This window comes from Rhamphochromis sp. 'chilingali' (genome assembly GCF_963969265.1).
Source record: "Rhamphochromis sp. 'chilingali' genome assembly, chromosome: 22".
Lineage (NCBI taxonomy): Eukaryota > Metazoa > Chordata > Actinopteri > Cichliformes > Cichlidae > Rhamphochromis > Rhamphochromis sp. 'chilingali'.
In genome coordinates this window covers 10,149,307-10,172,219 of record NC_137950.1, presented here as the reverse complement: position 1 = coordinate 10,172,219, position 22,913 = coordinate 10,149,307, and the positions used below count along the sequence as shown (strand labels likewise).

Here is a 22,913-nt window from a genome sequence, read left to right as displayed (position 1 = left end):
ATTTCTATATATTTCTATATATTTCTGCCAGGTCCCCAGGCAGCCAATCCTCTGTGAGGACTTAGACATTCAAATTTTCAAATCAGGGCCTGCACGGTTTCCCAGCCAATCATATATGTGTCCTGAGGCATTCAAATTTGCATATTGGGGCCTTCATGGCTTCTAAGCCAGCCAATCATATCTGAGGGCTGGGGAATTCAAATCCACAAATCAGGGCCTGCACAGCTTCCCAGCCAGCCAATCATGTATGTGGGCTCCAGGTATTCAAATTTGCATATTGGGGAATTCGTGGCTTCTAAGTCAACAAGTCATCCATGTCATATATCTCTAAAAATTCATATTTTAATGATAAATTGTCAACACTTGAAGATTCCCCCATCTCTTCTGAACAAAACGGTGTAAGAATGACCGCTCTAGCCCCTATGGTTAGGAAATTATGGTCATTTGTTTGAGGGGAATCCTCACTATGTGAAATAAACTGAAAGAAGCAGGTCTATGTCTCTGTGCTGCGTGTGTAAAACAGATGCACCTGTTTTGGCGGGAAAATGTAAACAGCCTCTCTGATTGGTGGATTCAAATTCAGCAGCTCCCAGGCTGACCTAGAAACTTAGTCCTCTCTCCCTGTGTGTGTGTGTGTCTGTGTGTGTGTGTGTGTGTGTGCGTTTAGTGGGAGAGAGAGGACCCTGCCCTTATTTGGCAGCATGTCATTGTAGGATTTAAATTGAACATAGTTAGACTGGTTGACTGGATTAGAGCCTGTGTTTGTGTGTCCCTCTGTGCATTTGTGTTTCAATAAGTTATTACTATTCTGCTAAATCATAGTATTTCTGGTACTTTTCGGTACTTGTGCTAAATACAGTATTTCTGCTAAATCATACTATTTCTGCTTTTCATAGGATTTATGCCTAATATAGTATTTCTGCTAAATTATAGTATTTCTGCTTTTTATAGGATTTGTGCCTAACATAGTATTTCTGCTAAATTATAGTATTTCTGCTTTTTATAGGATTTGTGCCTAACATAGTATTTCTGCTAAATTATAGTATTTCTGCTTTTTATACTATTTGTTCTAAATTATAGTATTTCTGCTTTTTATAGTATTTGTGCTTAATATAGTATTTCTGCTAAATTATAGTTTTTCTTCTTTTTATAGTATTTGTGCTAAAACATAGTATTTCTACTAAATGTAGTATTTATGCTTAATAATAGTATTTCTATATATTTCTGCCAGGTCCCCAGGCAGCCAATCCTCTGTGAGGACTGAGACATTCAAATTTTCAAATCAGGGCCTGCACAGTTTCCCAGCCAATCATATCTGAGGGCTGAGGAATTCAAATCCACAAATCAGGGCCTGCACAGCTTCCCAGCCAGCCAATCACATATGTGGTCTCAGGCATTCAAATTTGCATATTGGGGAATTCGTGGCTTCTAAGTCAACAAGTCATCCATGTCATATATCTCTAAAAATTCATATTTTAATATTAAATTGTCAACACTTGAAGATTCCCCCATCTCTTCTGAACAAAACGGTTTAAGAATGACCGCTCTAGCCCCTACGGTTAGGAAATTACGGTCATTTGTTTGAGGGGAATCCTCACTATGTGAAATAAACTGCAAAAATCCTGTGTCTCTCTGTGCTGCTGCGTGTGTAAACAGATGCACCTGTTTTGGTGGGGAAAAGTGCACAGCCTCTCTGATTGGTGGATTCAAATTCACCAGCTCCCAGGCTGACCTAGAAACTTACTTCTCTCTCCCTGTGTGTGTGTGTGTGTGTGTGTGTGTGTGTGTGTGTGTGTGTGTGTGTGTGTGTGACAGAGAGAGAGAGAGAGAGAAAGCCTTTTAATGGGATGATCCCATTGTAAGATTCAAATTCAATATATTTAGACTGGTTGACTGAATTGGATCTTGTGTGTGTGTCTCTCTGTGCATGTGTGTTTCCTCATGTGTACATATTTGTAATTGTGTGGCAGTCATAAATTTTTTTGCTGATTTTTGTCATTTAACAAGTATATTTGAGGGAACCTCAGCATGTTCATCATTTTTTCAGCTGTCCATTTTGCTTTTCCAATTTTTCTGTTTAACTTATTACTATTGTGCTAAATCACACTATTTCTGCTATTTTATAAGATTTGTGCTTAATATACTATTTCTGCTTTTATAGGATTTGTGCTTAATATAGTATTTCTGCTTTTTATAAGATTTGTGCTTAATATAGTATTTCTGCTAAATGTAGTATTTATGCTTAATCATACTATTTCTGCTTTTCATAGGATTTGTGCTTAATATAGTATTTCTGCTAAATTTAGTATTTCTGATTAATTATAGTCTTTCTACTAAATCATAGTACAGTATTTCTGCTTTTTATGGGATTTGTGCTAAAACAAAGTATTTCTACTAAATGTAGTATTTATGCTTAATCATACCATTTCTGCTTTTTATAGGATTTGTGCTTAATATAGTATTTCTGCTAAATTATAGTATTTCTGCCAAATTATAATATTTGTGCTAAAACATAGTCTTAATTTAAAATTACAATATTCATAGTTCATCACAGTGTCTCTGGTAAATCACAATATTTCTGCTCTGTTGTACTATTTTTCTAAATCATAGTGTTTCTGTAATGTTTAAGTATTTTTGGCTAAATATATTCTTTCTGTTATCTTATACTATTTCTCCTAAATTCTTGTATTTTTGAGAAGTTATCATGTTTCTGGTAAGTTACAATATTTCTGCTAAATTCTGCTATGCTATTGTATTTCTGTCAAGTATTATGTTTCCTCTAAGATATTGCAGTTCTGCTAAGTTATTCCATTTTAGCAAAGTTCTTTTGCTTCTGCAAAGTTTTTACAATTTCTGCAACTTTTCAGCTTTTTCAGCTACTTTTTGCATACAGCTTCAGCTTTAAGCATCCACACTGCATTTTCGCAGGAAATGCAAATTTTTCTAGTTGTGTGGATGCTTTAAGCATCCACACTATTGAGTTCCTCTTGATACTTCCGTACACTTTTTGGCACTTAACTACTTCCACAATTTTCAGCCGATTTTCACCGTTCAAATTCTAAACTATTCTGCTATTTCTGCTAATGTGTGCTATGTCTTTTGGTATTTTTCACTATTATACTTTTTAAAATATTAAGCTTAATTTGTCACATTGAAATGAATGGGAAACTTCTGCAATTCTGCTAAAATTTGCTTGTTTTTGAAACTTAACTACTTCCTCATATTTTCACGTAGAACAACCATTCAAACTTTAAAATGTTCTCAAATTATTGGGCTATTCAGGTATAAATCAGCTTTTTCAAATCATTTACTGTTTTACTTTTATGCCTCTTAAAGTTTTCAGTTGCAAAATTGTGATTTTTCACAAAATACATGCGTTGTTATGGTTGCTATGCACTTGGCTTCCAGTGTGCCACTGAAGGTTTTGCAGTCTTCTCTTCATGTCTGAACAACTTCTTGCTACTTGCTCAATTTTCACTCAACTTCCACAAATTATACATCAAAACGTAGGTATTTTTGCTGGCCTTCCGAAAATGTCACTATCATTGTTGTGGGATTTATAGAATTTTGGCAAATCTCCTCAGACCAACACAAAGTCGCAAAACTCTCCATAGAAAGTCAATGGAGAGTTTGTTCAAAATCACCACTTGATTTCTGTAATGAGAGGCATATTCGAATCGTCATATCTCCTTAATGAAGCAAAGTTAAGACATAAGGCTTGTCCCAGTATATCTTCAGACACTCCTGACGCTCACAATTCAAGAATTATTTTCTCACCTATTACCGTTCTGAAATGAGTTAGACTTGTTTGAGGGTAGGAAATTCGTCCTTCGCTCAGATTTCTTCAGATTTCAAACTCTGGAAATGAGGCACTTTTTTCTCTCATCATATCTTTTTAATGGATTTCCACAGAGACCTGAAAATTTCCATGATTGTTCACCAAAGCCTGCTGTCTCTTACGGTGAAAGAATGATATTGATACTCCAAATAGATTTAGAATTACCAAAGGTTGTTTGAGAGCAAGTCAAGGCAGTTTTTGCTTCGCCTCTACTCAGTTACAGTGTATTACAAGTCATATATCTTTAATAATTTATATTTTATCTCTGAATTATGAAGACCTGAAGATTCCCCCATCTCTTCTGAACAAAACGATGTCTGAATGACCGTTCTAGCCCCTACGGTTAGGAAATTATGGCCATTTGTTCGAGGGGAATCCTGAATGTCAGAAATACACTGAAGAAAACTCACACCTCTCTCTGTGTCTGTGTGTGTAAGGGCTGACTACAGCAGGTGCAGCTAATTTAACTGACCTACATATACCAAGCCCAGACTCTCAACAGCTCCTGTTCCCTTTACTGTCTGTGTATGTGTGTCTGTGTATCAATATTTCTCCTATGTTTAAGTATTACTCCTCAATCATAGTATTTCTGCTAAAGCAAAGTACTTCTACTACATCTTAGTACTTCTGCTAAATCATAGTATTTCTGCTAAATCATAGTATTTTTGCAAAATCATGGTATTTGTGCAAAATCATGGTTTTGGGGCTAAATCATAATATTTCTGTTATTTTATAATATATGTGCTGAATATATTATATGTGCCAAATCATAGTATTTATCTCAAATTATAGTATTTATGCCAAATTATAGTATTTGTACTGAAACATAGTACTTCTGCCCAATCATAGTATTTGTACCCAATCATAGTATTTCTGCTAAATCATAGCATGTGTGCCAAATCATGGTATTTATGTAAAAACATAGTATGTCTGCAAAACCATAGTATATCTCTTATGTTATAGTATTACTACTAAGGCATAGTATTTCTGCCAAATCATAGTATTTGTACTAAATCATAGTACTTGTGCCAAATCATAGTATTTGTTGCACATCAGTATTGGAACCAAAACAGTATTTGTCCGAAAGCATCGTATTTGTATGGAGTCATAGTTTTTCTTCTAAATCATAGTATCTCAATCAAATCTCAGTAGTTGTGTTAAAACGCAGTATTATTGCCAAATCACAGTATTTCTGCCAAGTCATAGTATTTGTACCCAATCATAGTATTTGTGCCATGTCATCGTATTTGTGCCGAATCATGGTATTTTTGCCAAATCGTGGTATTTGTGCCCAATTAATAATTCTGTTATATTATAGTATTACTACTAAGTCGTAGAATATCTGTTATGTTATAGTGTATCTGCGGAATATAGTATGTGTGCCAAATCATAGTATTTATACCAAATCATAGTATTTGTGCTAAAACATAGTATTTCTGCCATATTGTGGTATTTGTGCAAGAACATTGAACTGTTATGTTATAGTATTACTACTAAGTCATAGTATTTCTGCGTTGTTATAGTATTTGTGCTAAAACGTAGTATCTCTGCCAAGTCATAGAATTACTGCAATTTCATAGTTTTTTTAGGAAATCTGTTATGTTATAGTATTACTACTAAGTCATAGTATTTCTGCCAAATCATAGTATTTGTGTGAATTTGTATACTGTAATATCACTGTATTATGTAGTAGCTAAGTAGGGGGCTGACTGTTTACTAAGTGCATCAGTGTAAATAGGTCATCTCTTGTGTTGGAGTGCCCTCTTGTGGCGCCTTTTGGGTAGTGCCTTAGTAAACGTGAACCCTGTAAGAAGTGGTATCATATGAGAACCGGTTTGGCGCAGTGAGATGAGTATGAGATGAAATTCTGCTGATTTACCTCTTTTCTGCCCAAATTCTGCTGATTCACCTCTTTTCTGCAACATTTTCAGCCTTTCCACCTCTTATCAGCACAATTCTCAGCAGCTTCCGCTCATTTCAGCACAATTGTCAGTCTCTCCACCTCTTCTTTGTGAGAAAATGTTTGGCTCAGTGAGCTAAATAACCGCCCTTAGACCAGAAGGGCCAGGTTTGAATCTTGCTCAGGGCAATGTTTTTTTTTTTTGTTTTTTTGTTTCAACTTTTTCAGCTTTTTTCTGCAGACATCTTCAGCGTTAAGGCATCCACACAGCATTTTCGCAGGAAATGCAAATTCTTCTAGTTGTGTGGATGCTTTAAGCATCCACACTATTGAGTTCCTGTTTCTCTTTATTCTTTATTATTGTGTGGATGCTTTAAGCATCCACACTATTGAGTTCCTGTTTCTCTTTATTCTTTATTATTATTTTTATTATTATTATTCTAGTTGCCACTTTTTCTGCTTTCTTTGGCACTTAACTACTTCCACAATTTTTATGCTATTTTCACCGTTCAAATTTTATACTATTCTGCTATTTCTGCTAAACATCGCTATGATTTTTGCTATTTTTTGCTATTATACTTTTTAAAATATTCCACTTTTTTCCTTTAATTTGTCCCATTGAAATGAATGGAAAACTTCCAAAATTCTGCTAAATTTTGCTTGTTTTTGAAACTTAACTACTTCCTCATACTTTCGCCTAGAACAACCATTCAAACTTTAAAATGTTCACAAATTATTGGGCTATTCAGGTATGATTCAGCTTTTTCAAATGTTTTACTGTTTTACTTTTATGCCTCTTAAAGTTTTGAGTTGCAAAATTGTGATTTTTCACAAAATACATGCGTTGTTATGGTTGCTATGCTCTTGCCTTCCAGTGTGCCACTGAAGGTTTTGCAATTTTCACTTCATGTCCGAACAACTTCTTGCTACTTGCTCAATTTTCACTCAACTTCCACAAATTATACATCAAAACGTAGGTATTTTTGCTGGCTTTCAGAAAATGTCACTATCATTGTTGTGGGATTTATAGAATTTTCGCAAATCTCCTCAGACCAACACAATGTCAGAAAACTCTCCATATAAAGTGAATGGAGAGCTTGTTCAAAATCACCGCTGGATTTCTGTAATGAGAGGCATATTCGAATCGTCATATCTCCTTAACGAAGCGACTTTAAGACATGAGGCTTGTCCCCGAATATCTTCAGACACCCCTGACGCTCACAATTCAAGAATTTCTTTCTCACCTATTACCGTTCTGAAATGAGTTGGACTTGTTTGAGGGTAGGAAGTTCGTCCTTCGCTCAGATTTCTTCAGATTTAAAACTCTGGAAATGAACCACTTTTTTCTCTCGTCATAATTTTTTTTTGGATTTCCACAGAGACCTGAAAATTTCCATGACTGTTCACCAAAGCCTGCTGTCTCTTACGGTGAAAGAATGATATCGATACTCCAAATAGATTTCGAGTTACAAAGCGTTGTTTGAGGGCAAGTCAAGGCAGGTTTTGCTTCGCTCTACTCAGTTATGGTGCATTACAAGTCAAATATCTTTAATAATTCATATTTTAATGATAAATTGTAAACACTGGAAGATTCCCCCATCTCTTCTGAACAAAACGGTGTAAGAATGACCGCTCTAGCCCCTACGGTTTGGGAATTATGGTCATTTGTTTGAGGGGAGTCCTCACTATGAGAAATAGGCTGCAATAATGCTGTGCCTCTCTGTGCTGCGTGTGTAAAAAGAGGCACATGTTTTGGCGGGAAAAAGTACACAGGCTCTCTGATTGGTGGATTCAAATTCAGCAGCTCCCAGGCTGACCTAGAAACTTACTTCTCTCTCCCTGTGCATTTTTTTGCTGATTTTTTCATTTAACAAGTATATTTGAGGGACCCTCAGCATGTTCAGCATTTTTTCAGCTGTCCATTTTGCTTTTCCAATTTTTCTGTTTAACTGATTACTATTGTGCTAAATCATACTATTTCTGCTATTTTATAAGATTTGTGCCTAATATAGTATTTCTGCTAAATTACAATATTTCTGCTTTTTATACTATTTGTGCTAAAACATAGTATTTCTACTAAATGTAGTATTTATGCTTAATCATACTATTTCTGCTTTTTATGGGATTTGTGCCTAATATAGTATTTCTGCTTTTTATAGGATTTTTGCTCAAACATAATATTTCTACTAAATGTAGTGTTTATGCTTAATCATCCTATTTCTGCTTTTTATAGGATTTGTGCTTAATATAGTATTTCTGCTAAATTATAGTATTTATGCTTTTTATAGTATTTATGCTAAAACATAGTATTTCTACTAAATGTAGTATTTATGCTTAATCATAGTATTTCTATATATTTCTATATATTTCTGCCAGGTACCCAGGCAGCCAATCTTCTGTGAGGACTGAGACATTCAAATTTTCAAATCAGGGCCTGCACGGCTTCCCAGCCAATCATATATGTGTCCTGAGGCATTCAAATTTGCATATTGGGGCCTTCATGGCTTCTAAGCCAGCCAATCATATCTGAGGGCTGAGGAATTCAAATCCACAAATCAGGGCCTGCACAGCTTCCCAGCCAGCCAATCATGTATGTGGGCTCCAGGTATTCAAATTTGCATATTGGGGAATTCGTGGCTTCTAAGTCAACAAGTCATCCATGTCATATATCTCTAAAAATTCATATTTTAATGATAAATTGTCAACACTTGAAGATTCCCCCATCTCTTCTGAACAAAACGGTGTAAGAATGACCGCTCTAGCCCCTATGGTTAGGAAATTATGGTCATTTGTTTGAGGGGAATCCTCACTATGTGAAATAAACTGAAAGAAGCAGGTCTATGTCTCTGTGCTGCGTGTGTAAAAAGATGCACCTGTTTTGGCGGGAAAACGTAAACAGCCTCTCTGATTGGTGGATTCAAATTCAGCAGCTCCCAGGCTGACCTAGAAACTTAGTCCTCTCTCCCTGTGTGTGTGTGTGTGTGTGTGTGTGTGTGTGTGTGTGTGTGTGTGTGTGTGTGTGTGTGTGTGTGTGTGTGTTTAGTGGGAGAGAGAGGACCCTGCCCTTATTTGGCAGCATGTCATTGTAGGATTTAAATTGAACATAGTTAGACTGGTTGACTGGATTAGAGCCTGTGTTTGTGTGTCCCTCTGTGCATTTGTGTTTCAATATGTTATTACTATTCTGCTAAATCATAGTATTTCTGGTACTTTTCGGTACTTGTGCTAAATACAGTATTTCTGCTAAATCATACTATTTCTGCTTTTCAAAGGATTTATGCCTAATATAGTATTTCTGCTAAATTATAGTATTTCTGCTTTTTATAGGATTTGTGCCTAACATAGTATTTCTGCTAAATTATAGTATTTCTGCTTTTTATAGGATTTGTGCCTAACATAGTATTTCTGCTAAATTATAGTATTTCTGCTTTTTATACTATTTGTTCTAAATTATAGTATTTCTGCTTTTTATAGGATTTGTGCTTAATATAGTATTTCTGCTAAATTATAGTTTTTCTTCTTTTTATAGTATTTGTGCTAAAACATAGTATTTCTACTAAATGTAGTATTTATGCTTAATAATAGTATTTCTATATATTTCTGCCAGGTCCCCAGGCAGCCAATCCTCTGTGAGGACTGAGACATTCAAATTTTCAAATCAGGGCCTGCACAGTTTCCCAGCCAATCAAATAAGTGTCCTGAGGCATTCAAATTTGCATATTGGGGCCTTCGTGGCTTCTAAGCCAGCCAATCATATCTGAGGGCTGAGGAATTCAAATCCACAAATCAGGGCCTGCACGGCTTCCCAGCCAGCCAATCACATATGTGGTCTCAGGCATTCAAATTTGCATATTGGGGAATTCGTGGCTTCTAAGTCAACAAGTCATCCATGTCATATATCTCTAAAAATTCATATTTTAATATTAAATTGTCAACACTTGAAGATTCCCCCATCTCTTCTGAACAAAACGGTGTAAGAATGACCGTTCTAGCCCCTACGGTTAGGAAATTACGGTCATTTGTTTGAGGGGAGTCGTCACTATGAGAAATAGACTGCAAAAATCCTGTGTCTCTCTGTGCTGCTGCGTGTGTAAACAGATGCACCTGTTTTGGTAGGGAAAAGTGCACAGCCTCTCTGATTGGTGGATTCAAATTCACCAGCTCCCAGGCTGACCTAGAAACTTACTTCTCTCTCCCTGTGTGTGTGTATGTGTGTGTGTGTGTGTGTGTGTGTGTGTGTGTGTGTGTGTGTGTGTGTGTGTATGTGTGTGTGTGTGTGTGTTTGTGTGTGTGTGTGACAGAGAGAGAGAGAGAGAGAGAGAAAGCCTTTTAATGGGATGATCCCATTGTAAGATTCAAATTCAATATATTTAGACTGGTTGACTGAATTGGATCTTGTGTGTGTGTCTCTCTGTGCATGTGTGTTTCCTCATGTGTACATATTTGTAATTGTGTGGCTGTCATAAATTTTTTTGCTGATTTTTGTCATTTAACAAGTATATTTGAGGGAACCTCAGCATGTTCAGCATTTTTTCAGCTGTCCATTTTGCTTTTCCAATTTTTCTGTTTAACTTATTACTATTGTGCTAAATCACACTATTTCTGCTATTTTATAAGATTTGTGCTTAATATACTATTTCTGCTTTTATAGGATTTGTGCTTAATATAGTATTTCTGCTTTTTATAAGATTTGTGCTTAATATAGTATTTCTGCTAAATGTAGTATTTATGCTTAATCATACTATTTCTGCTTTTCATAGGATTTGTGCTTAATATAGTATTTCTGCTAAATTCAGTATTTCTGATTAATTATAGTCTTTCTACTAAATCATAGTACAGTATTTCTGCTTTTTATGGGATTTGTGCTAAAACAAAGTATTTCTACTAAATGTAGTATTTATGCTTAATCATATTATTTCTGCTTTTTATAGGATTTGTGCTTAATATAGTATTTCTGCTAAATTATAGTATTTCTGCCAAATTATAATATTTGTGCTAAAACATAGTCTCAATTTAAAATTACAATATTCATAGTTCATCACAGTGTCTCTGGTAAATCACAGTATTTCTGCTCTGTTGTACTATTTTTCTAAATCATAGTGTTTCTGTAATGTTTAAGTATTTTTGGCTAAATATATTCTTTCTGTTATCTTATACTATTTCTCCTAAATTCTTGTATGTTTGAGAAGTTATCATGTTTCTGGTAAGTTACAATATTTCTGCTAAATTCTGCTATGCTATTGTATTTCTGCCAAGTATTATGTTTCCTCTAAGATATTGCAGTTCTGCTAAGTTATTCCATTTTAGCAAACTTCTTTTGCTTCTGCAAAGTTTTTACAATTTCTGCAACTTTTCAGCTTTTTCAGCTACTTTTTGCATACAGCTTCAGCTTTAAGCATCCACACTGCATTTTCGCAGGAAATGCAAATTTTTCTAGTTCACATAGATGCTTCACACAGATTCATCAGAGGCAAGAATTAATCAGCATGTTTGCGTAAGTGTCAGACTTGCAAATGAAGGTTGTCAAAATAGGGTATGAGGCATGTTACCGCAGCGGTTTACTAAAGAGAGCAGACAGATAATAGAGGAAAGAGACCGAAAAGAAAAAGACACTGTGAGGAGCAACGGCGAAGAGAGATGAAATCTGTAGGAGCAGAAATACAGTTGCCAATTTCCTGTCGCCGACAGGCAGCGGTGTTGACAATGCCGGTTGACAGCCAGCTTCCCCTGGCCGCCACACATTCATTCTGTATTGTAAATAAACAGTTTAAGGGGAAATGTCAGCCGAGAGACGGAAGGAGCAGCTTCGGTTATAATACCTATTTCCCTCCTTCCTACCAATGCGGCGGCCCAGTTGCCAGCCGAGTGACAGACGTGGCGAGTAATGAGGATGGCACGCACAACCTGCTCTGCTGGTGCTGACAGTAACAGCAGCTGACGCCGCGGTGTTTAAAGGTCCCTGAGGTCTTTAGGTTTAAACCTGATGCTTACACTATTTACTGTACGACGACATGCGAAGTAGATCGCGCTTTGACCTCCAAATGCGACTGATCATAAGGGGAGATGGCAGGAACATGGAGACGAGTGTGTGTGTGTGTGTGTCGGGGGGGGGGGGTAAACTGATGTGGACATGTTTTTGGTTTAAATGGTGCAGTCATGGGGATAATAAGGAGACTTGGATGCCTACAGCCAGACTCAGCTAGATGATAGTGGGAGACAGCTCCGGGAGGGTTCATGACTGTGGCTGTGCAGCTAAAATTGGTGGTCATTACGACCCAGAAAAAGAAAAAAAAAAAAAAAAGACGGGGGGGGGAGAGTACCTCTGTGACTAAGCCAAACCACATCTCTGCTGAATATGAATAGTTTGCTTCGAGTCAAATTTTAGAAAATGGGGAGCAGAAGGACATTTTACTAATGGCATACTGCTCCACATATAAATATTTTTATTGGCTTTAATATCTTACATGGTCTCCAGGATTAGGCAGAATAAAACTTTCATCACGATCCAATCAAACATGTCACCAGAGCCCAGAGAGAGAAAGAGCAAGAACATGCAGAGATGGAGGGAGACAGGTTTGCTTGCTGATTTCCCTTCCTGGAGGCCAGCCAGGCAGGTAGGTGCCACACTTTAGACCCCTAATTTTCATGCAAAGGTAGTCTGCATTGCTTAATGGCTTGCGGCGCTTTTTTGCATCAAGCATTAAACCTGCAGTGGGCTCTGTCAGCCCGTTCCTCATAACCTGTTGTAAAGTCAGACTGCACACTCAGAAAATCAAGAACACAGAGCCATCGTCTTCAGCTAAAGTGTAAATTTGATGTCTTTACCTTAAGAGTATAATAATTTGTTTTCTATTTAAAGGTTATGTGGTGTAAATCATCCTACGTTCTACTGAAACAGACAAGCAGAGGGGAGGACTGGACGCAGGACAAGTCAAACCTGGTGTCTCGGTATCAGACAAGGTGGGCAACACAGTGATTGTGGCGTTTCCACATTCAGGCATTTCTAATGTAACCAGCTTTTTTCAAATTCAGTTGCGATTCAGAAAGCATCAGGTGACAGGATTGGGGGGAACCAGCTGCCACTGTGGCAAACACACACACACACACACTCACAGGTTTGCTGTGCTGCTTACAAGATAGCTACAATCTTTACCTCAGAGAATAGGACACAGACAGAATCAAGTGCAGCCCATTCACATATACTGTTTATAGCCTAACAAACCTTCATTTGCAGCTAGCAGACTTCTACTGAATAATTCAACTAAAAAAATAAAAATAAAAAAAAAGTGAAAGAAAAATCTTCTCTTCCTGCAAATAGCTTGAAGGCACCCAGGTGTTTTTTATAGATAAATACTGCATGCTGTCACAGGGGGGTCTGATGTGTTCAAACTAGACTTCATGGGCAGAACTAACTTTCTTTCTTTTCTTTTGCCTTCAAGCTGCAAGAGTCGTAGCACCGCAACACAGCGGCATCTTTCTCGCACGGATTCCTTTAAATTGGGCGAGAATTTAAAGCCTGTCTGGTCTGATCGATAGCCGAAATCCTAATCAGCATCAGCATCGTGAGAACAGACAGAAACCTTCTGCTTTTCATAGATAAATATCAGCTACTGTCAAATGGGAATACGTTGTTTACAGACTCTGGCTGGGAAACAGAAGAAAGCTAATGCTCAAACCTACCTCAGTGAAAACTATTCTGAGGCTGAACAGTCCCAAAGCTGATGTTCTTCGTGGAATAAATGAATTAGAGCAGGGTTATCTCAATATATATGCGTTTACATTCAACATTTGCATAAATATCACAAAACTCTGTTTCTCTTGAAAACATCTAGAGCAGTGGACACAGATGTAAGGTGCTGCATGGGGTGGGTTTAAAACTCAAGACAAACTATGATATACATGTTCACTCACACATAACTAATAACCACACATGGGAAATGAGTCTGAATTTGAAAAAAACATGTCTGTTATATGCTTGGCAGTTGCCACTTTAATATTAGCAGAGACGCATACATGTGCTGATTTTTCAGGTCAGGTGAGCCCTGCACTCTTTGTGACCATGATTAACAGAAAAAGCATAACTGTTTTACCATTGTGACTGATGTATTTCATACTGGGTTAAAGGGACTTATCGGGGATGTCGAGGCTTCCCTCATATCATAAGTTAAAACCCACAGTGGGAGAAGTGTAAGTAGAGTCAGATCTGCCTGTTTCGTACAGTAACACCAGTCAAACATCAGACCGAAACGATATGTTCACAGTTTAGATCACAATGCAGCAGCTGTTTTAAACTGAGTAACATTTCAGCTTATAAAGGCAAATATAAGCACACAGTTTACATTATACAGAACTGTGAAAAAAAACCTTGAACTATCCCTCATTTCTTCACACTTTCTTCTGAGAGCCTGAGTTGCAATTTTTTTTAAAGTGGTCCTGAGCAATTGTTCTCCAGGCTTTCTGAAGGTCTTTCAGACCTTTTCCTTTGGACATTTGCTGCTTTTTCACTCATTTTCATTCCAATGAAATGATTGGTGAACCAATGCTGTAGGGCTGCTCAATTAATCGAATTTTAATCGAAATTACGATCTGGGCTTTCAACGATCATTAAAAAGGACTGAGCCGATTATTAGCACCTCCCTCGTGCTTTACTCTCGCGCTGCTCCGTGTGGCAAATCGAGCGCACCTCTCTGCGTTTCGAACAGGCATCACAACAATTAAGAGGAGCTAACAGAGGGAAGCTCGGAAAGCTAAGCAGAAGTTATTTGGAGAGGAGAGTGACTGCCGTTGGTTGAAAAGAGAGGTAAAAAAAACCCTTCAGTGGTGTGGAAACATTATGGGTTCGTGGAGTCAGACGTGGATCAAGTAGACATAGTGTGTAAACTTTGCTACGGTGTCGTAGCTGCACCACAGAGCAACACTGCAAAGTTCACTAAACATAGATATTTACATTTTTCATTTATTTTTTATATTGCAAACATTTGCACTGTTATCAGTATTTGCACACTATTTTATACTATTTTTTGACAATCTTTAAAGCCATTATTCAATACATTGTTATTGTTAAATAAATATCGTCAAATAATCGAGATCTCAATTTCAGTGAAAATAATCATGATTATCATTTTTGCCATAATCGAGCAGCCCTACAATGCTGTGTCCTCACATAACTGTGCAGAATCCTTATTTCTGACAGCCTTTCACAAAACATATTTCTTTGTCTCCCAAAGAATCCCAAAGTAGCTGAAAACATTGAATATGGAGCCTCTCAGCATGTTGTGCACGTCCCTAAAAAACTCAGAAAACTGAAAAAGTGAAAAAGAAAAGGAAAAAGTGATACAACAGTGGGTGTCTACAACCATCTGTAAAACACAGTGGAGGCTCTGTCATGGTTTGGGGTTACGTTTCAGACAGTGGTGTTGAGAATCTTGTCAAAACAGAAAAGCACAGTGCACCATGAAATAGAATTAGCCAGCAGGGGGCGACTCTTGTGGGTACAATAAGAAAGTCTATGGGAAGACTTTCAAGAGCCCTTTTTTTATTACCTCAATAAGCACTTTATTGCAGAGTCGATCGTCTCAAACACTACTTTCAAACCCTACTAAATACAAAATGAGGTTCATTTTGTGGCTTATGGTTCCCAATAGTCAAAAAGGACAATAAAGCAGGGTATTAGTATTCAGTGTCCCTCAGTTGCCTAGTCGGATCCACCCCTTGTTCTTCACATCTGCTTCAAAGATGCCAAAATGGCAGACGTCTCACATCAACTTAGACCAAAACAGTCTAGACGGATCACTTACATCTTAACGAAGTCATTTAGTTTGTATTCTTTCCTCAACAAATACGTACAGAGAAAATTACCAAATGAAGTATGAAGCAAGCTGTATTGTTGAAATGCTGTTCAGTGCATGAAATCACAGCGTGTGGTTCTCAATAACATGCTGTTATCTGTAACCTGGGAAAGACATTTTGAACACTTTGAAATACGTGCAGTCTTTGAACAGGCTGGAGTGACATCCCAGATGCGATGGGATAGCACTCCCAGGACCGATACTGTATAATCTGGTCAGACCATAAGAGGCTAAGCGGAGCTAAATCTCATGCAGTTCGGCATCTGTGAGTTCACATTATGTCCCCAAACATTCGCAGATAATTGGCAGTCAGACTGGTTGATGCTGCTATCTTGTTTTTCCTGTCCATATGGCTGTACATCCACTGGGAACCTCTCATCGCTGCTGTGGCTTCCTTTTTTTCCCTCTTTTGGCTGTTGTGCTTTCGCTCAGTTAAGTTAAAAGTAATTTAGTGTTTAGCGAAAGGCGATGCACTTCAGAGTTTCATTACGAAGGAACAGCAGGAAGGACGCTCTGTGCTTTCCCTAAACACCTGTTGAAAAATCTCTGAATCCTTGAAAAATGACAAAGACTGCCCGGTAAAACTTTACCGTGTGAAAAACTGTCAAGCCTACCTCTTCATTTTTATAAAATATTACACCACTAACACAATCATTTAGTAACCTTGCAACATTTTTAAAGAACTGTAAATGTTTCTTTGTTGTGCTCTAACCCCTACCTGGCATGGCGTGGACCAAGTCGCCGCACAGCACCATGAATCTCGGCCTGGGTCTGAGTTGGTTAATGGCCTCCACGGCCTGCTTAGTGAGCTCCACTTCCTCAGCCCATTCTTCCCCCCCGCCGTCACAGTCGCCGTCCCTCCAGGCCTTCATAAGCCCAAGCTGGGGGTCTGCAGCTTGGATGAAGAAAAATGGTCCAGTCCATTTGTGCTCTGCGTCTAAAACGAAAACAGAATAAAGCTTCTTTTAGCTAAAAGACAATGCAGGTTAGACAGCTTTTAGGAGTGCCACTCTTTTGTCTTCCACTCAGGACACACTGCACAGCATGCCAAAACATGTAAGTTTGATGCTAACAACTCATGGGAATCAACTGCAAAAATACTATTTCATGCCTCTTAAACTGTTACCTCATGTATTATTTGCTGACTCAACTAAGAAATACAGAGCAAATTATGTGCTTTTGTGTTATGTCTGTTTTAAAAAAAAAAAAAAAATCTACTAACAGATCTTTGCGAAGTTGTCTGATTCATCCTTTGAGAATAGATGCTTTTTTTTTAAATAACTGAGGATTCACAGAACAAATAAACAGAAAAACATTCCTGTGAAATTGGTCGAGACCAAGAACTGGACTGAAAATGAGTGAAAAAGCTGCCAACATCCAAAGAAAAACTTTGAAAGACCTTCATAAAGTCTGAAGAACTACTGCTCAATGACAACTTAAAAAAGAAATACAGGTAAGTCTGGCTCCTTGGAAGTAAATAAGTGAGGGGTGGTTTGAGATGCTTGCACAGCACTGTACATATCTATCTATCTATATATATATATATATATATATATATATATATATATATATATATATATATATTGTTGATAAGCTGAGCTCTCTGGTGAATCCCCCTCCAAAAAAGAAAAAAAAGAATCAATTAGTGCAGCAAAGCAAATGACTAATCTCAAAAAATAACAGTGTTTTCACTATAGTACTGAAGCCCAGCAGCACACCAGGCCTAAATCACTCTCCCGCTGGGGCCACAGCACTAGGGATTTTTTAAGATACAAAACCTACACTGTCAGGTTAGCTATTGTGTATTGTAAGACTACTGTTTCACATAGAAATATAATAAGAAATAGAACTAACTAAAGAATCAGAAAATTTTAATGACTGAACAGCTGCAACTGATCAGCTAAAATCCATCTATTTTGTCCGTTAACTACAGTTTACAAGGTCGGATTATTCATTGCGGCATATGAACGAGGTTATAGTTCAGATGTTAAAAACTGTGAACCCCTTGTGTTCTCTCTCCTGGGACTCACTGTGTGCCCAGAGCTCTGTTATTCAGTTTGTAACACACAGTTAGAGCACTAGTGAGTGCAAATCACTACAAAAATCAAGTGCAGTCCTTTAGATTTCTGTGTATCCTCCACTTTGTTGCTTGAGTTCCATTAACCAAATACATTTGAGGCAGTAAACAGTGTGTGCACGAGGTGGTTTCAAAAAGCCATCTTGAAACCACCAGCTAGTGAACAAATTACCTCTTCTAATTGCAACACTCAAAAAACAAATTAAGGGAACGCTGTATCATGACAGCATAACACGAATTCAGCTTAACTTCATGGATATCAATCTGTCCTGTTAGTAAGCACAAACTTTTGTGAATCCATTTTATCTGCTTCGGTGCAAATAAAAGTGACAACAGGACCTGAAACCAACTGAGGACCTCTGAGATGGCATGCATTGGTAGTGACAAGCACACCAAGTAAACAGTGGTTGAATACTGCAGTACAATCAAAAGCATTGTTTGCATATGAACATGTGATACTGTTGCATTTAAGCGGTTGCTTCAAAGATGGTCCTCAAGGTTTTGCCCACTTGCTGTCAGTCGCCATCTTCAAAGCCACATGGGTTTGTGAAAAACCACAATAAAATGACAACAAAACTGAGTCAGTCTGCAATACCCCTGAAGCTTAACTGAATCTAATTTTTCTTTTTGAGTAGTCTGTATCTGCAAACAATGACCTGCACTGTCTTGAACTAAATATCCATCTATCTGAACAGCCTACACTGGTTTACCTGGAAGCTTCAGCTGTTGCAAAATGAGAAGACAAGCTGATAAATAAAAAACAAAACAAAAGTTTAAATTTTTAATTGAATCCCCCCCCCCCCCCACTAATTTTTATATATATATATATATATATATATATATATATATATATATATATGCATGCACTAGAGCTGGGCGATATAAGATTTTTTTCATATCACGATGTTTTTTTCATTTCAGGCGATAACGATATCTATCACGATATAAGCCAAATAACTATATTTGTAAGATTTAAATGTGCCGTTGCTCACAAGTAAAATGTGAAATAATCAGCAGCTTGTTTTTATTTAAATATTTATTTCCCATAATAAGTTCAACAGGGTAGATGTACTTAAGGAACATGAGACTTTTTCAGATAAATAAAGGCAAATATTGCAAACTACACAAAAGGCAGCCGCTAAAGCGTTTAAGTTTCAAAATAGAACAAACGAAACAGACTAAATTGTCACTTCCACTTGGAAACAAAATATTAATTCTAAAAAATAAATCTTAGTTTGTTTTACAGAAGAACAGACAAAACTGACTAACTTTTGTCAATATCAAATAAACTGAGAACTGAAAGGAAATTCTCAATCTCTCCTTGTTGTATAGCTTAGCTTTTCAAACAGTTTTAACAGTTACTTTAGTCTGACAAAAGCCGAATGATGAATCAGCGCTTCCAGTCAGAGACTGAGGCTACGTCCACATGTACACGGGTATTTTTGAAAACGAAGATTTTCCGTTTTCGTTTTAAAAAATAATCCCGTCCACACATAAAGGGAGAAATGAAGTGAAAACGCTGCTATGAACATGCCAAAGCAGCAGGTGGCGCTAGATTCCTAACCGTGCAGAAATGTTGGCCAATCAGAAGTCTAGAAGCCTCGGTGGGAAAAAGTAAACAAAGCTGGGGCATAGAAGCAGAACAGAGTCGTATGTGTGGAGGGACAGTAACTGTGTGTATATGTAAGCATTTAAACACTGCAGAGAGTAGAATTAACAGTAACAGTATTGTAGAAATTCATTTCACCGAAACAATAACGTGGCGCACAGTGTGACGTCAAAAAATGCGCACACCTTTGACGCTGCGTTTTCTCCGTTTTTCTCGTCCACACGTAAATGCAAAAACGGAGTTTTTAAAAATCTTCGTTTACAGTGACCAAAAACGCCGTTTACGTGTGGACGAAAGGTGCAAACGCATAGAAAAATCTGCGTTTTCAAAAATACCCGGGTACGTGTGGACGTAGCGCATGCACCAGTTTATTGTATTTCCAAACTTGCTTTCGGCACAATTTACAGTGCACGCTACTCTGTTTTTTGTCAGACTTGAAATAGCCAAAATACCTTCACACTACGGAACTTCTGTTGCTCTTCCGTTCGACAATCTCTCCGGCATTGGAACCATCATCTGTTTTCTCTTCGGTCACGCTCGGTTGATTTCTCTAGTCGGCACACTCATTTCCTCCATTACCCGGGCGGTACGGTGGCTGGCTGCTTCCCAAACAAATACACATGTGCGGCTTGGCACTTGTGCTGTACGTAACAAGTCACGTGACGTGACGCTGCGGCTGTGATTGGTTCGGCTCTGCGCTACTTAATTTGGATTGGCTGTTCTTTTTTTTTTTCTTTTTTTTTTTAAGAGGACAAGAGCGGCGAGGTCTATCGCGATAGTTTAATTTTTCTATCGAGAAAAAGTTATATCGCGATACATATCGTTATCGTTCTATCGCCCAGCTCTAATATGCACTCAAATCGTTTTGCTATCTCCTGGGTATCAACTACTGGTTACATCTACAGTAAACATTGGTGTTTCTATACCAATAAACTACATGATGCTTTAAAAAAAATAAAAAATAAAAAAATGTAATGAGCAGAAACATTAAAGCTTCATGAATTAGGTGTGACCACAGCATTACTCATTTATCAGTGGAAGGCCTGCTGTGAAAACCTCATCATATTCATTCTTGGAATTGGCACAACACTTGATTAGTTAAAACCGACGTGGATCAGGATGTAGGACTGGGAATTAAACCTCGTCGGCGGGGAAGAGACGTACGTGCTCTCTCCCTGTGAGTAACCAATGCTAAATAATTAACAGCAAGATACACGTTAGAGGATGAATGGCAAAGAACAAGTGTTTTACATAATCCTGATATTACGCAACAGAAGGGCCCTACAATCTAGTCACTCTCAAATATTCATTTACAAGGCAAACAGTGCCCACCTTTCCATGAAAAGAGACAAGCAGACACTCAGTGAGGCTTGGCTGATGGTAATGACAAGGCGTGACATGAAGGACGCCCGCCAAAGTAATATGGAAACGGAGGCTCGCCATTTCCCCCGAAACAGACAGATACTAAGAGCAGGTGTAAACAACAGCTTTCTACTCCACTCGCCGAGTTTCCGGAGGACGTGGAAGCAGTACCACTGTAGTTATGCACTGCTCTGTCATCGTGGAGAGCCCGCATCTGCATTCTGCACAAATCCCCTCACTCTCACTCAGCGGGGGCTTGTAACTGTTCAGCATCCTGTGTTTAACATGCTCTCCATGTATCACTCTCCCAAATGAGTCGGCGATAATTCTGTCCTCCAGAGAAACTCGAGCGAAGATAAGAAAAGAAAGAGCAACAAAAAAGAAAAACAAAAACTGCCTTGCTCCTGGGAGGAAAACTCGTAAAATCTCAACAATGACGAACTCGGTGTAATTGACATTTATGACACATTTTGCTTTTATGATTATCATCATCATCAACTCGATTATTTTAGAATGCCTCGATCCAAACAAGCCCAGCCTTGATCTCAGCTTATACTACACAGCGAGTGCTGTTGATGAATTTTGAATTCAACCTGAGGCTGGCCATATTAATGTAACAAAATTTAGAAGCACCTAATATATCTTTTCCAGACTTTCAGCAATATATAGAACGCAATGTGAAAGTCTTAAGCAATCCCTAACGTCTTCATATTTTGCTCCCAATGAGCCAGACTTTTCTGGGTTTTTTTAAAAAGTGGTCTTGAGCAACCGTTTGAGACTTTCAGCATTCAAAGTTGTGCTTTGGACAACTACAATACTACCATAGGCTGTTAGCTGGAATAGGCTGTAGGCTAAGTGGAATAACTTGAAGAGAATGGCTCGAGAGAGGCACCAGCAGTTTGTTGCAAAAACCAAAAACCTATTAGCCAAAAACTTGGTATATGTTGGCATGGTGTGCAGTGTGCCCATACAAAACTTTGAGGAAACTGGAAAAAGGCCAAAAGTAGCAGACATTAAAAAAAAGACTATCTACAGCAGGGGTTTCAAACTCCAGTCCTCGAAGGCCGGTGTCCTGAAACTTTTCCATGTGTCCCTGCTGCAACACACCTGAATAAAATTAGCAAGTCATTAGCAAGACTCCATAGCACCTGACTGCATGCTGAGGTGGCAATTCAGCCATTTGATTCATGTTACAGCAGCTCATGAGTGAATGAACATGGTGCCTGATCTACAGCATGAACAGTATCCAAAAGAAACAAATCCAAGAATCCAAAAGAGCAAAAATCCAACAAAGATCTGACATGGGACCTAGCCCTTCAGTTCATCCATCTACTTCACTGAAGCCTCATCAGAAATAGTCTCTATTCAATGATGTTTGTCAAGAAGCCATTCCTAAGGAAGGGTGAGGTATGCCAAATTATACAAGAACTAGACTGAAAGTCTCTTACAACAGGTCTCGTGGAGTGATGAATCCAAGTTTGGTTCAAATCACCATCAACATGTACAGAGTTGGTAGGGAGAGACATAAAGCAGTGAGCATCATGGTTTGGGAATGCATTTCAGCCAGAGGTGTTTGTTTCTTGTCAAAACTGATGAATTATGAGTGCAGAAAAGCACCATCAGATTTCAATCCACCATGCAATACCATCTGGAAAGTGTCAGACTTCCAACAGCTTCATTTTTGAGCATGAGGATGATCTCAAACACACTGCCAAATATGGACTTTTAAGCTTGTTAGAATTGTACAAACTGTTTTCCTTATATACCATTTTCCCATGGATGTTTGCAGATGTTCCTTGCATAAAGATAAAGAAATGTGTGTGTCTCAAGACTTTTGCATAGTACCATTGCTTAAAAGCTGGGGGAAGGGAGCTAAGGCTTGTTTCAGACAGAGAGCAGTGAGGGGCTGCCACTGTTTGATAAATAAGCATCATTTCGAACTGTGACTCATGCAAACAGTTCACAAATAAAAATATGGAAATGAGCATAAAAGTCCTCCTTAAGTTTGGTGGAAAAAGCCTAATTTTATCTTAGCGGGCTGTGACAGTCTGTCAGCATTTTTACTTCTTGAGAGGATAAAGACTAAAGCTGCATTTTAAAGTGTAACTTGACCCCCAGCTCTGAGCCAAACACCACCCATTGCACAGTTTTGAAAAATCCTCAAAAGTTTGCAAGAGCAGGGAGAGGAGCTGTGGATGTGTGAGGCCGGGGGTACTCAGGGGCCACAGAAAAATGGAGAGTGACATAAAACAGCACATACTTTCTAATGATTTTTCCTC

The 22,913-nt window shown here is 38.0% G+C and overlaps 1 protein-coding gene across 1 annotated transcript in view; it reads right to left on the bottom strand.

The window, feature by feature from the left end:
* Nucleotides 1–22,913, bottom strand: part of cpped1 (calcineurin-like phosphoesterase domain containing 1) — an 86,697-nt gene that overhangs the window by 61,683 nt on the left and 2,101 nt on the right. Inside the window, exon 2 of the mRNA XM_080872070.1 lies at nucleotides 16,305–16,523. Within this exon, the coding sequence (XP_080728196.1) occupies nucleotides 16,305–16,523 (219 nt within the window). The remainder of the gene's footprint in view (nucleotides 1–16,304; nucleotides 16,524–22,913) is intronic.